Below are 15,303 nucleotides of genomic sequence, written 5' to 3' on the forward strand. Positions count from 1 at the left end.
AGACTAAAAGTGGACCTGTTGAAAAATGGAAACAATCAACAGCCTGTTAAACTCAGGAAATCAAGAATATCTGTGCTTAACACATGTGCATTTGATGCTTTTTGTCAATGCTTATGTTGTGCTTACTGTGATAGTGTCACTTTTGAAAATATTGTTTGCAATGAGGATTCCAACAACCTCCTCCAGCTAGTGAAATCCATCACCACAAAGGGTCTGAATGCACAGGCCTACATACAGAGGGCAGAACAGCTGAGCGAAATATTCAAAGCTGTCCGACTGAAGTCGGGTGCTCTCCAAATCGATGCACAATGCCACATCTCCACTATCATTGAAAAGTCAATGACAAAACGCACTTGTGTTTCATTAACAAAACAGTGCTCCTCACAGTATTGTGGTCTCAGCAAACAAGTCACAAGGGAAATTGCATTTGTTTGTACTTCTGTTGCTGTACTGCAGGCTTCTGGCATGGCTCATCTTCAGACCGCAGTGGAAGAAGGCCTTGACCTTCCGGAGTCCCCCTGCCTCAGGCCGATCCAAAGTCTGTCACAGTGTCCCTCTGCAATCAAGACAGATACCTCAGAAAAAGTGCTCTGTGCAGGGAAAGTTTCACACAGTTACAGTTTGGGAGAACTTATGTGGATTGACACTGACCTGGGAAGCAACTCCACAGAATTTCCTTTGAGTGAATTTCCCTCCAATCTGATGCTCCAGGGAAAGAGATTTACTCTACGGGCAGTCATTGCTTTTAGAGGAGGCTTAACCCAGGATGCTCTTGGGCATTATGTGGCCTACTGCAGGAGGTCTCCATGTGTCTGGGAGATGTATGATGACCTGAGAAGTGGAGTGACAGCAGCGTCAGATAAAAACAAAATATGCCCACATGCTGTATTATACACAAAAGACTGATTGCACTATTTATATTTAATTTCACAAGTTAAATTATTTTGGTTGAACTTTTTATGCCACATACCCTTGTTTTCCTACTCCTGTGCTATTTTATGGAAGTTTGCACTCAAGTCTATTATTTTGTGTGGTATCTTTGGTTTGAAGACAGATTTAAACTTGTCAGTATTAAGTGTTTTTAAGTTTAAGTTTTTAAAGTTTTTTTGTTTTTTTGTTATAGGATGTTCGATAGTAAATAATTAAATTTCAAAAGTTAAATCATTTTGACTTAATTGAGTCATGAGTTTCCTCATACATAATAATAATAATAGTAGTAATTAAATGATATACACACGGACTAATAAATACACAGACAGCAGCCTAGTCAAAAGATTTAAAAGGTTTATTTTTTAATGTTTCTCAAAGTTTAATGTTCCCTTATGCTCACTAAGGCTATATTTATTTTATCAAAAATACAGTAATATTGTGAAATATTATTCCAATGTAATACTGCAGGTTTATATGTGAATATATAGTAAAGTGTAATTTATTCCTGTAATCAAAGCTGAATTTTAGCATCATTAGTTCAGTGTCACATGATCCTTCAGAAAACAGTTGTGCTGCTTATTGTTGTTCTTTTCTTCTTCTGAAAACCAATATATACAACAATTCAAAGATTTTGGTTAAGTGATATAAAATAATACTTTTATATAGCAAGGAAGTAATAAATTAATAAAAAATTGATCAACATTGATCAAAATTAAGAACCTTTCTTAACTGAGCATGCACGAATAATAATTGAGCATACAATCAACATTTTACTATGATTTCTAAAGAATCATGTGATATCGAAAACTGGAGTAGGTCTAATGATACATAAAATTCAGCTTTTACATCAGTCTAAATGACATTGTAATTATATTAAAACCGAAAATAGCTACTTTAAATTGTAATAATATATATGTTTCATCAAAAAAGTGAGCTTAAGAGACATAAAAAAGAAGAATCCAAACTTTTGACGCCATAGCCAATAGGCCTTTACACACATAAACACAGCAAACAGATTATGGTGCGCGTATTTGTGACAATTTTCATATATGTTATAAACAAAACACAACATACAGTAAGTAAAAACACTAACCTTGAAGTTGCATCCACATCCTGTATCCGCAGTGTTCGTTAAAAGTTGAAAACGCACAGGATAACATAACCTAAGTGAATATTGTGATTTGGTTTGCCGATTCTTTAGGTCTTACCTTGTTACTTTAACTAGCCTACTGTTAAAAAAAAGTGGGCTGGTGCACTGTCTATAATTCTCTGTCATTCAGTGTCTCGCCCAAACGGAGCACAAACGGAGCACAAACGAACGAGACTATTTTGGGGGAATTTGGAGCATGTGGGGGGCTGGTGACGTCATCAACAATAATTGAACGTCTAATATTTTAAAACCTGACACAGCACAAACGAAAATTTTACCGGCACAAACCAGCACAAACGAAGCACAAACGAACGAGACTATTTTGGGTGAATTTGGAGCATGTGGGGGGCTGAGTGACCTCAAAATGACCACCTAATATTATTTTAATATCTAAAAAACTGAAGCAGCTCAAACAAAACCTTTTACAGCACAAACCAGCACAAACGGAGCACAAACGAACGAGACTATTTTGGGGGAATTTGGAGCATGTGGGGGGCTGGTGACGTCATCATCTATAATTCAATTTCTGATATTTTAAAACCTGACACAGCACAAACGAAAATTTTACCGGCACAAACCAGCACAAACGAAGCACAAACGAACGAGACTATTTTGGGTGAATTTGGAGCATGTGGGGGGCTGAGTGACCTCAAAATGACCACCTAATATTATTTTAATATCTAAAAAACTGAAGCAGCTCAAACGAAACTTTTTACAGCACAAACCAGCACAAACGGAGCACAAACAATTGCGTCTATTTTGGGTGAATTTGGAGCATGTGGGGGGCTGGTGACGTCATCGTCTATAATTCAATTTTCCGATATTTTAAAACCCAACGCAGCACAAACGAAAATTGTACCGGCACAAACCAGCACAAACGAAGCACAAACGAACGAGCCTATTTTGGGTGAATTTGGAGCATGTGGGGGGCTGAGTGACCTCAAAATGACCACCTAATATTCTTTTAATATCTAAAAAACCGAAACAGCACAAACGAAACTTTTTACAGCACAAACCAGCACAAACGGAGCACAAACGATTGAGTATAGTTTGACGACGTTTTGCGTTGGGTGGGGGGCCAACTTCACGCAGGGGGGCCCGTTATTATGCCATGGCAGACTTTATAAATCAGATATTAGGTGTTTCAGAGAATTGTACAATAACTTCATTTATAAATGTGTGCAGCTTGTGTTCTTATTGCTTGATCAGTTTAGTACGTGTCATTGTTTTGGAATACAGAGCTAAAGATCCCCATCCGCATCTCAGCCACGGCTTTGACAGACATGGAGGGCGACACAAAGCCTACCAAATCAGATGTTGGCGGGGGTGAAAAGGGCTGCTGCCCCTGCCCAAAAACCAAGGAGGACCTAAAGGCGGAAGCTGAAGACCGATCTTATCGCAAAGTCTTCGAGAACTTCCTGCACAACTCCATCTTCACACCCAGGTATGACACATGCACTGATGGCACTTTCTGAAGCTTTTAGATCGTATCAATTGGTCAAATGTTTGGTTTAGTGGATTCTTGGATCTCCTGCTATTTGAAAACATTTATAAATTTCTGTATTGTATGGTACCCAAATGCTTAAATCTGGTTTAAATGTTTGATTTTAAAGAAATATTTTTGGTTCACTATTAAGTTGAATCAATACTTGCTGCAAAATGTTGCTACACGAGACACAACAATAAAAAAAAAATCTATATTAAGTGAAACACTTACAACCTTACCAAAAAGTTCAGTTTTATAACTTTTATGCCATGACAACACAACACCTAAAATCATAAATTGACCGTACAAAGGTCACTTTACGTCTCAAATACAAGCAGTTCAACAGAAATAAATTGTGTTCAAATGAATTCATATTAATTTAATTTATATTAATTTGAAATAAAGTTTACACATTTTTGCTTCCGCTTTTGAATTCTCCAAAAATGAGCCCCATTCACTGTCATTGTAAGTGCCTTACAGTGAGTTTTTTTTTTTTTTTTTTAAGAAAACGAGAGCCGAGTTGAAAGTGTTTTTTTTGGTAATACACACAAATGCTCTAAGACATTTTTGTTTACTTTTGTATGACAAACAATTTTGGTACTGTGTTGGCTTGCCAGTTGATGTCCAATGGGGAATCTGGGTTCTGATGGAAAACTACTGTTCTAGCGTACTGCAAAGGTTAGATGAACCCTCGGTAAGGAACAGAGGCTGGTTTACTCCCAGCACTTTCTGCCACAGTTTACAACAGTGGTCTGAAGCCCTTAATTTTTTTAGTCTTCCTGGAAAGCGAATATCAAAGCGGGTCTGAGCTCATGGTCTTGAGGCGGCTTGATTTCATAGAATCAAAACCAGAATTTTGGGGGCCCAGACCAAAGCCTAATTATTTCGACATGGGGCTGACAAGATCAGAACAAGAGTTTTTGGAAAGGGGTAGGTGCCAGCAGCGGAGGCTGGAGCAGAATCAGATGGTGAAGGGGGGAAAGGTACGGCTCTGAGAACTCCAGGCCTGTGCGGCCACATTGTTTGTTGCTGGGGCGACGGTGGTGGATGCATATTAGGATTACAGCAGGCTGTAATTTGGGATGCACAAACTGACGCAGACTGGATTAATGAGCCTGGAAAGCAGCCGCTGGCTCAGGGCTCGCTCCATGTTAGGCTTTTGTTTGCCGAAACGAGGAGTGACGTCTGCACTGTTATCTGTTTACCTTGCTTGTGGCGTTGGATGTTTTCTTGTCTCATACGGGCGAATAACGGGCACACAGGAACCTGTACAGGTTTACTTAGTCACAGACGCACATGCTTTGAGACTTTCTGAGGGTTCGTTTAGTACATCTGCAATCAGGCTTTTTTGTGGGTTGTTTATTTGGTTGCAAATGTGTGTGTGTTTTGGGGTGGGCCGGGCCGGGGTTTTGAGTCATGAGTATTGATGCACAAATCGATGTCGCCAAACATCTTCTACCACTTAGTCTCCCCAAACGTCTGCTTTTGGAGCCTTATTTTTCATCAAGGTAATGGTTTGCGGTTCACTCAGGGTCGGCGTGATGCACCGTCAACCCGTCTCTCCATCTCTAATCGATTGAAAACAGACTTTCTAAATGTAAATATACTTTCCCTCAGTAACAGGATGCTCGTGAGGCGTCATTTTCTCCCTCACTGATGAATTTTTATTTCCATCTTAACCCCAGCAGCCCTAGGGTGTCCATTCTGAGCCCCCTCACTTTGTTTGCATTTGAAATTGGGGAGACAGATTTGTCACTGTCTGTCGCCATTGAGCACGCCTCATTACTGAAATCAAGACTTCAGGAAAAGGCTTCAGAAACTGGTCGAGTCTGAGAAAAACAGGAGATGCTCAACACTTGAATGAAGCGGATATGTTTTTCCATTCAATGGTCGTCTCCCTGTTCTCTTCCTCTCGCCTGCTCACTCTCCCTCCTTCCTCAGACACGTTCTTTGTTTCCTTTGGAGTGTCCGGCTCCCAGGAAATGTACAACAAACCTATGTGGAATGTTAATGACACATCCACACCTCCTCTTCCTTTGGAATTCATCTCCCCTTGCAAACTCCTTCTCAGCTGATCGGCCCTGTAAAGAATGCCCATGTCATTCTTGAGCCCTGTGGTTCAGCAAAAACTTGAGTTTGCGCCAGGGGATGTGAGGTGTTGCCTATATGCATCAATAGGTGACTGACACGTAAGCCTTTCTGCCTGGGAAAAGGAAAGACTGGATGTGCTGCTGTCAATGTTGCCATTACACCTTCTGTCTGAGGTTTGCTGGTGTAAAATCTTCTCTCAGGACCCTGTGCTGTGCGTCTACATGTCTGTTTCGTTCTTGCTACAAGCCTGACCTTTTCCTAGTCAGCGGTCTGTGCCAAAAGCAATTAAGTTAAAATCAGCAGTTATGGCCATAGACAAGAGGCAGATCCTGTTCGTGTTCAAGTCTAATTGGGTTAAAGGTTGCTAAAGAGTATTTTATACATGTACTTCAAACACATCCGGGCTTTCTTTGCACTTGATCAGTTGTAGTCAGCGAACTAGGAGTTGATGTGATGCTCAGGTGACAATATGATATGATCTTCTGCAGCAAACACCCTCAAGGGAGATCTGAATCCCTAGTTAGTGAGTATTAAATAGTGTCCAATTGCTTCCAAAATCCCTTATCATAAATCATGGAGTGCTATGCACTGAAAGTGACATGGAATGTGGGTGGGGTTGATTTGATTATTCCTCCCTACACCGTTCCGTGTTGGCTTTTATTAAAATTTTCCACTCACACACATATACAAAAGCAAACACACACAGAGATCTTCTCTCATTACTGTCATTCCTCAATTGATTAATTTGAGCTGGCAGAATAAGGCTTATAGTAATGTTTAAACTTTCGTAATCATCAATGGGTAAAGTTCATTGCTTGTAAATTTGCTTCTTGAAGACTGTTGAATAGGACACTCAAACATAACTTGTGTTGTCTGTCTCCACTTATTGTCTGTCAGTCTTTGAGTCTTACACTTTTACCACTTTGCTCTCTTGTATTACGGCGCTCTGGGGTTTCCCTCATGTCCATCTCAAACCATCCTGTCCTTCTCATCTGTGATGGATAGTATAGTTTGGTCTGACTATTGAATCTTTACAGAGATCCTGAGCGAGCAAATCTTTACGTGTCTCGTAAAAGTGGTTCTAGGTAAGGTTATGGCCCTGGCCTAGTCCTATTTGTGAAGTGGCAGTGGTTCAGTTGGCGTCTGGTAAGCTCTTTTGGTTGCTACTGACTGCATGTCCTTAGTGGCGGCAGGGCTGACCTGCAGCCAGTGCCTTAGTTTGCTTATCGCCTCATGCACTGTCTCTACCGTCAGAGGCGGAGTCGGTCATTATTATGGATGTTCTATCTTTGTTCCAAATATGCCTTCCCATTTCATTTTCTCATCTGCAGAAATGTTTATTGCTTCATTTGCAAGTATATATTTTATAGTAAGCAATGACAGTGCCTATGAATGCTTCATGAATAGATTTTAGTTTTATATCTGGACATCTATCTAGAAACAAGAGAGTTAACAGTTCTTGGATACCAGCTCTCATTTCATTTTAAAACTACAAAATTTTCACGAGGGATCAGTCCCAGCCTAGCTGGATACATAGCAGTCATAAGAATTTAAAATATCTCATTATTCAGGATGAAAAATGATGGATACGATCCAGAAGATAAAAAAGGGAGCTTTGTAGGCTGTAGAGTAATGCAAGTATCACCAGTGTTACTAAGAGACCTGTTAGTAGGCCATTAGAGAATTAGGCTTTCACGTTAAAGGAAGTGGTGTGTGTTGTAGAGTAATTGTGCGTAGTAATTGGCTTTTATGCTTTTAAACCAGTGAAGACTCTGCTGAAAAAGGCTGACTGCACTATATCTTTCTATTATTTCTTACTGTTATGTTCTACTTCATTTCCTTTTTCTCTTTACTTTTTTCACCTTTATTTTCTTGCCCCTTTTATTGGAATTTTTTACTTTCTTTCCTTTTTTCTTTCCTACCCTTTTCCATCTTTTCCTTTCCTAATCTCATTTACTGCTCCCTTCCCTTTTCGTCTTTCATTTTTCTGCTTCTGTTATTTTCCCATTTCCTTTCCTTTTTCATTGTCATACACTACTTCCCTTTTCCTCTTTCCTGTCCTTTTCATTTATTTTTTCCCATTTTCTTTACTTTTCCTCGTTCCTTTTTACTGTTTCCTATCCTTTTCCTTGCCTTTCTTTCTCTATTTCCTTTGCTTTTCTTTCTCCTGTTCATTCCTCTCCTGTCATCCTCCTCTCTAACACTTTTATTCCATGTCTCAGACCTCCAGACAGGAAGCGTCGAGACCTGTTCGGAGTGGCCAATGGAACACTGCTCCAAGATGCAAACAGGAACATCACAGGACTGGAGAGTAACATCACTGACCCAAAGCTGCAGGAGAAAGAGTATCCTTTCTCTGAAGGCAAAATCTATGCAGAGTTCATGGAGATTTCCAACCTGCAGCCCTTCACTGTGTACCGCATCGACATCCACGCTTGTAACTTCAAGGTCCACCGTTGCAGTGCTGCGGCTTTTGTGTTCTCTAGAACCAAACCAGCAGGTCAGTAAAACCAAAAAACAAACTTGTGCACAAATGACTGCATATCCTGGCCAACAAAATATAAAAATTCCAGTAATTCTCCACTGCATACAGCATGACTTGTTAACAGCAATTGAAATCTTATTGATTTACTGTTAGAGAGCACTGGCCGTGAGCACAATTATGTTCTTCTCCAGACAAAGCGGATGATATTCCGGGCACTGTAATTCAGGAGAGGGATGAGAAAGTCGAAGGAATAGTGCTGCTGCGGTGGCCTGAACCTCATCACCCTAATGGACTGATCCTCATGTACGAGATCAAATATCGTCTGGGAGCTGAGGTTAGTGTGACAACTAACTCATACACCATTAAGAAATAGTTCAAAACTGCAGCCAAGGCCACAAACCAACTGTGTATGTATGTGTGTGTGTGTGTGTGTGTGTGTGTGTGTGTGTGTGTGTGTGTGTGTGTGTGTGTGTGTGTGTGTGTGTGTGTGTGTGTTCAGCCTGAGAAGCATGAGTGTGTATCACGGCAGCAGTACAGAGTGCTGAGAGGAGCTCAGCTTAGCAATTTGGCCTCTGGAAATTATTCCGCCCGGGTCAGAGCCACTTCTCTGGCTGGGAATGGGTCTTGGACTGAACCAGTGTACTTCTATGTGCCACCACCTAAAAGTAAGGAACACATATATGATTTAATTTTTAGGAAGAGGTACGCTTACTGATAACTTTGAAATAGGTTCTTTAATTGAAATGTACAGACATGTTTCTGTAATGTTTTAAAGTTTTTAATTCTGTTTGAAAATCCTTCTCTTTTACAGTAAATTATGGTAATGCCTTCTATCTGGCCATCATCATCCCTGTTGTGGTGCTATCTTTGCTCACTGCAGTGATCGGCGTTGTCATCTTTGTCACCAAAAAGAGGTTGATGTCCCATCTATTAAAAATTAGACTTTATTTCAACTTCCAGTGTCCAATACTGTTTTAAATTTATTTTTATTTATGTTTGCTTTCAGGAATAGTGACAGGTTAGGAAACGGTATGCTCTATGCTTCTGTAAACCCTGAATATTTCAGTCCTTTTGAAAGTGAGTATTATGGTTTAAAAACCAGGTCGTCTTTAAGTATTGCACTGCCAAAAAATTTTTTTTTGAATTTGTATTTTTGTCATTTTCCATTAAAAATACTGTAACATTCACACAAATAATATTTTCATAATTATAAAACAAATTGTGAGATTTGTTAAAAACAAATAAAAAAACCTGTTAAAATATATTATTTTATTTCCTAGTAAATTAGAAATCCATATAACTTGAATTATTTGTCACAGCCATAATTGTCTTATCATGAAATCATCATGAAACTTTTGCCTCATCATCTGGTTTTGGCCAAACAATACTGTATGATTAGTTTTTTATGTTACACTGCACTCCTTGTTTAAATGTGCTGACTCTTATTTCTGCAACCTCAGTGTATGTACCAGATGAATGGGAAGTGGCTCGGGAGAAAATCACCATGTGTCGTGAGCTTGGTCAGGGCTCCTTTGGTATGGTGTATGAGGGCATCGCAAAGGGCGTCGTCAAAGATGAACCTGAAACCAGAGTAGCCATCAAGACTGTAAATGAATCCGCCAGTATGCGTGAACGCATCGAGTTCCTGAACGAAGCTTCAGTTATGAAGGAGTTCAACTGTCACCATGTGGTAAGAAAGAGGGCACAATCTCATCAAGCAGTACGTTTTGCCAAAAACAACAACAACTATTATTTTTTTGTATTAAGTGTATCATTTCTGTGCCACCAAACAAATGCCAAAAGTAATGATGGTTTTTAAACAGGTTGCTCAGGAACAGGTTTCTCAGTGTTTTCATAGTGACCGTGTTATTTCAGTTCTTTTTTTCTTTGTACCCTGATTGGTTTAGGTGCGACTTCTGGGTGTGGTTTCTCAAGGCCAGCCCACTCTAGTTATAATGGAGCTGATGACACGGGGCGATCTGAAGAGCTACTTGCGTTCTCTCCGTTCAAAAGAGGTATGGAAACATCCTGTCATCTCTGCCTGCACAAACATCCTCCCCACAAATGCTGTAATTGATATCCCATAATGGATCTCTATACTTCTTTTTAGCTGATTAGAATACACTTTTACTTCATAACGTTTATTTTTGTTCTGCTCTGATCTATGGGCTATCTTATGCTCCTTTTAGTTTATGTTCAGTTTTTCAAAGTTACTCAATATGTCAGTCAGCTCTTCACAAAGGGGTCAGAAGTGCAAGAGAGAAAAATAAGTGTTGAATGCAGCATTTGTTCTCTTTTTTCCACCATGTAGCAGGGCTCTAGCAGCCAGTCTCTGCCTCCACTGAAGAAAATGATTCAGATGGCCGGAGAGATAGCGGACGGGATGGCATACCTAAATGCCAACAAGTTTGTCCATCGAGACCTGGCTGCCAGGAACTGCATGGTTGCTGAGGACTTCACAGTTAAAATCGGAGGTAAGTTTCAGTGTTAAAGGAATATATTTGAAACAAGATTTGATTGAGAGGTGTGACTGGCCTTTCACAGCTTTCTTCCAGCTCATGTTTGCTCTCTTTATGTGTTTAGACTTTGGCATGACAAGGGACATCTACGAGACTGATTACTATCGCAAAGGAGGCAAAGGGCTGCTGCCGGTCCGCTGGATGTCCCCGGAGTCTTTGAAAGATGGAGTGTTCACAACAAATTCTGATGTCTGGTATGAGCTGCCTGTCCTCTCTGAAACTTCTCTTCACACACATACAAATGCAAAACTTTCTGTTGCTTCTCTGCATAGTGTATGTGTGTGTGAATTGATCGTTACCGGTCAAACATTCGGACATACATTAATATTAAAAGTAGGGGTGTAACGATTCACTCGTTTTCTCGATGCATCGATTACAAATCCTGACGATGCATATGCATCGATCTTGAAACATGTATTTTGAAACGTGAATCGTTTATTTCGGTCAATAATCGATTTAAAATGCTAAGAATCGAATAATTTGCGATTCTATAGCGATTCAGTGCTTTACAATATGTAAACATTAAATGACTACATGCGTGAATTAATGGAGGCGTTACTTGTGCGACGTCATTAGGCGTCCTCCCAGCTCTCATTCACAGATACTCGCTGCACTCTTTACCATCTTTCACTGGATTCCGTTCGCGCTCGGTCCCATATAGCTCTCATCTACAGATTTTTGAGCAGTCCATGTTTGAGCTCTCCTCAGGACAGCCACTGATGTTCACATGAGCAGGTGACAGCTTTCTATCGAGAAAGCAAGTCTTGAGTCAAACCGCTCAAGCCATTGATAAAGCTGCCATGTCATTGCGCGGGCACTGCTATGAAACAACGCGTTCGTTGCGTGGAAACGTCGCCGTTATTGTCTTTAAGATAAGATACTGAAGTTTTACGGAAATGGGTCATACCCGTCCTGAGCAGCTGAAGTAAAACCCCACTTATTCAAGGGTGCGCATTTATTACATGGAAAGAGCAGACGCAAATAGACCTAAAATGCACACACTTCCTATGAATCATGAATGAAATTTAACTTTATGTCATTAAACTGAATGTACGAAGGAAACTGCTGAAATAACTACAATATTAATTACACTGAAATAAAAAGCGCGTGGTTTATCCATCAATCAGATGCGCATTAAAGTTGCATTCGTAATCGTTACTATAGCCTATAGCAAAAGTAGACACCCGGCGCGTTTTCTCTCGAATCATAGGAAAATGTTCAGTATAAAGAGAACAAAGAGTATTCCATGAGGAATACTTACTATTCCAAGAGGAAAAGTTAGTTAAGGTTTAGTGGGAAAGTTCATGGTATTTTTAGTCTCACAATGGAAGGATGTACCAGGAACACTTTAAGGTTGTGTATCCATTAACATATCCTACAAAATAGTTAGGCTTTAAAAGTATTGTTAGTTCATTATGCTTTTTAAATCTTGGCTTACATTTCTAAAAATGGTAATTTATAGGCTTTGGAAATATTTTTTATAATAATAAATTAATTAAAAACTAGCATGAACTAACATTAACAATAGACAAAATGTCGTTTTTTTGTTTTGTTCCCACTCTCTGACCCCCGAAGACCACTGTGTAATTCACACCCTGACTTAGACCCATTGGGGGAAGCATTTAAATAATCCTATGAATGCATAGAAAAAATAAGGAATCGAATCGAATTAATCGAATCGCATCGAACTTTAATGTGAATCGCATCGAATTGAATCTTTCTGAATTTGCAAAAATCGTTCTTGAATCGAATTGAAAACCTATGAATCGTGAATTGAATCGACTCGCTGCCTACCCAAAGATTCACAGCCCTAATTATAGGTTTGTGGTCTGTAAGATTTTTTTAATGTTTTGAAAGAAGCTCATCAAGGCTGCATTTATTTGATTGAATATACCGTAAAAACATTAAAAATGTGAAATATTATTACAAGTTAAAGTAACTGTTTTCTGTTTTAATATATATTATACAATGTAAATTATTCCTGTGATTCAAAGCTCAGTTTTCAGCAGCAGCTACTCCAGTTTTCAGTCACATGATCCTTTAGAAATAAATCTACATGATTTGGTGCTTGAGAAACATTTCTTATTATTTATTATCCAAGTTGAAAACAGTTGTGCTGCTTAATAGTTTTGTGGAAACTGATAAAAAATGTTCTCAATTTTACAATTTTTCTATTTTACAATTTAATGCATCTTTAATGCAATTATTCTGTTGCAAAAACGGAAAATGGAAGTGTAGGAATTATATAGAAACCAAAAAAAAAAAATCAAAATCAAAACTACCCCATGTTAAGGGTGCTTTCGAACCTGCCTCATTTAGTTGGGTTGAATCGCACTAGAGTTCGTTGTCCCCCTTTGTGCAGTTCGTTTGGGCAGGTGTGAATGCAGCGATCACTCGGGTGCGCCCCAAAAGCGGACCAAACAAGCATTCGAGGTGGTCTTGGTACACTTTCAAACGAACTCTGGAGTGGTTTGTTTGTGGTGAGAACATGATCCGACCTCGAACAGACCCAACTGCCAAAGAACTGCGCATTTTTGGACTAAACCAGCTGCCGTAGTCAGCTGTGCTTTGCATTATGGGATGAGGAATAATGTTTGTTGACAGTTTGCACTTTTAGCATGGCAGCTCGCGGACAAACTTGGAGTTGTGAGGAGGTGCGGAGCCTCATAGAAATTTAGTCTGAGGACCATATTAGGTAACAACTTTCAAAAACTCAAAAGAACAGCGGAATCTCCATAGTAAAAAGCAGTGTGTTGTCTGCCGGATTTTCCTCCTCTTTGTTTACTTCCGGGAGTTCTGTTGGAATTTTACCGCACGTTAATTCTGACCAATCGAAGTGCAGTTATGGAAATAAGTTCAAGACACATCTTGCCAACGAGTGATGTGGATGTTGTCACATGACTGCTTTTTTGGTTCGTTTCATCAACTCATCAACTGATTTGGACCAGAGCAATCAGTGTGGTGTGATAAGGAACAAAAACGCCTAAAAATGCTACAAAGTATTATTTTCCGGACCCATTGAACCGAACTACAGATGTGAAAGCACCCTTAGGTTTCTTCAAAGTAGTTGCCTTTGGTATAGGTTGGGGTTTTATGATGTCTCCTTTTGTCGGACTCCCTTCCTAAAAAATAAATAAAGTTTTATATTTTAACGTATGAACCCTGCAAAAAATACTTACAACAAATCAATAATTACAACAAACTTAAGTCTAAAACTTAAGTTAATAGATTATGTTAAGAAATTCATGTGCAAAAAAATATATTTGCCTGTAAAAATTATTTAAAAAAACTAAGTATAAACTTTTATCAAAAAAAAAGTTTCATTTATTTATGTGTGTCCAAAATTGGACTGATGAAACACTGGGAATTTTCCATCTGATCCAGCAGGATGTCCCATCAGAGACACAGTAGCCCCTCTCCACCACAGGCCCCCAACTGTCCAGAAAGCATTGAAACTGTCTCTTTATTTTTGTTAATACGACAGGAAGCCTCATAGGCATATAAGAGGTGAAAACCCTTTAATGTTTTTTTCCACTGATGTTCTGTGTCAAGGGAGAATATGCATCACTTCCAGACATTCTTCCAGTCCCAGGCAAGCGAAACGTACCCAAACACATTGTCTCGGTCTCAGACAGACTGTCTCTCCATAGCCTTAGTCCCAGCAGCGGCGGTTCAGTAGAACAGAGTCACGGTGCCATAGACCGACTTCTCCAATTCTGCAGTTTCCCAATCTCCAGCGTCCCACAGCTCTGTCACTCCATGCGCTCCTAACCTCCTCCAGATGTTTGGTAATGATGGGGTTGGTTTGCCAGCGCAGACCCGCCTCCCTGTCCCTCCGTCCGTATCTGCTGCTTTTGAAGTCCCTGAGATGAAAAGAGTCACCGCGAGCTCCCATCTCGTACTCCCATAAACCTCGCCGTTAGGTGTCTTTATTTGTTTCCTTCCCCTGAAAAAGTCCCACTCTAATGCGGTTTTGTCTTTCAACATGCAGATGTTGCAGCCAATTAGATGCAAGTCACTGTTGTAATAGCCCTGTTTTAAAGGGTGTTGAGCTTTGTCTCAGATCCCTGGCCAGTGTAGAAAATTTGTCCTCTGAGAACTAATGAATAACGACTGGCAACAGTGTGTTCTTTGTGTGGTTTTTATTTGGGGTTTGCCGACTTTCTGGTCCGCTGCTGAACTTTCTCACCGGCCGCCGGCTAATATATGGACTCATTTTCATTAATGAGGAACACAGGGCTAACAAAAACACCACACTAAAAGAGAAAAGTTCAGGTCAGCGGCTCATGCGGTGTTTGCGACTTTTGTGCTGTTTTGAAAATGAGCATTTTGTTGTTCCATGCTAGAAAAATAAGGAAATGTTTTTCAGTGATTTTTTCAGTGACACGCACTGCTTTTACTGTGCGTTCACACCGGACGTGAATAGCGCGTCAAATTCGCGTCTACCGCGTCTAGTTTGATGCTTGACCACCTTGTGTTAATTCAAAAAACTAAATTGTTAAAAACAAAAGTTTGAAGCGAAATTCACGCGCGTCAGAGGCAAAAGTTTCGAACCCCGTTGACGGCCATCTTTTTACAAGATGTCTGTTGTTGAGGGGTCCTTTATCGAGAAAGTCACAGCTCTGTATTTGCTCTGGAGAGC

General features: G+C 39.8%; 1 protein-coding gene across 2 annotated transcripts in view; it reads left to right on the forward strand.

Annotated features, from left to right (window-relative positions):
* The window catches only part of igf1ra (insulin-like growth factor 1a receptor), a 110,179-nt gene that overhangs the window by 85,473 nt on the left and 9,403 nt on the right, over positions 1–15,303 (forward strand). For both annotated transcript variants that reach the window (XM_077248866.1, XM_077248867.1), the window contains 10 exons: positions 3,320–3,524; positions 7,880–8,157; positions 8,334–8,476; positions 8,642–8,807; positions 8,954–9,056; positions 9,149–9,219; positions 9,603–9,832; positions 10,050–10,157; positions 10,454–10,616; positions 10,726–10,855. In XM_077248866.1, the coding sequence (XP_077104981.1) occupies positions 3,320–3,524; positions 7,880–8,157; positions 8,334–8,476; positions 8,642–8,807; positions 8,954–9,056; positions 9,149–9,219; positions 9,603–9,832; positions 10,050–10,157; positions 10,454–10,616; positions 10,726–10,855 (1,597 nt within the window). The remainder of the gene's footprint in view (positions 1–3,319; positions 3,525–7,879; positions 8,158–8,333; positions 8,477–8,641; positions 8,808–8,953; positions 9,057–9,148; positions 9,220–9,602; positions 9,833–10,049; positions 10,158–10,453; positions 10,617–10,725; positions 10,856–15,303) is intronic.

Source organism: Siphateles boraxobius, unplaced genomic scaffold (assembly GCF_051911475.1).
Source record: "Siphateles boraxobius isolate OS27281-9 unplaced genomic scaffold, OSU_SipBor_1 31, whole genome shotgun sequence".
In the NCBI taxonomy this organism is placed as follows: domain Eukaryota; kingdom Metazoa; phylum Chordata; class Actinopteri; order Cypriniformes; family Leuciscidae; genus Siphateles; species Siphateles boraxobius.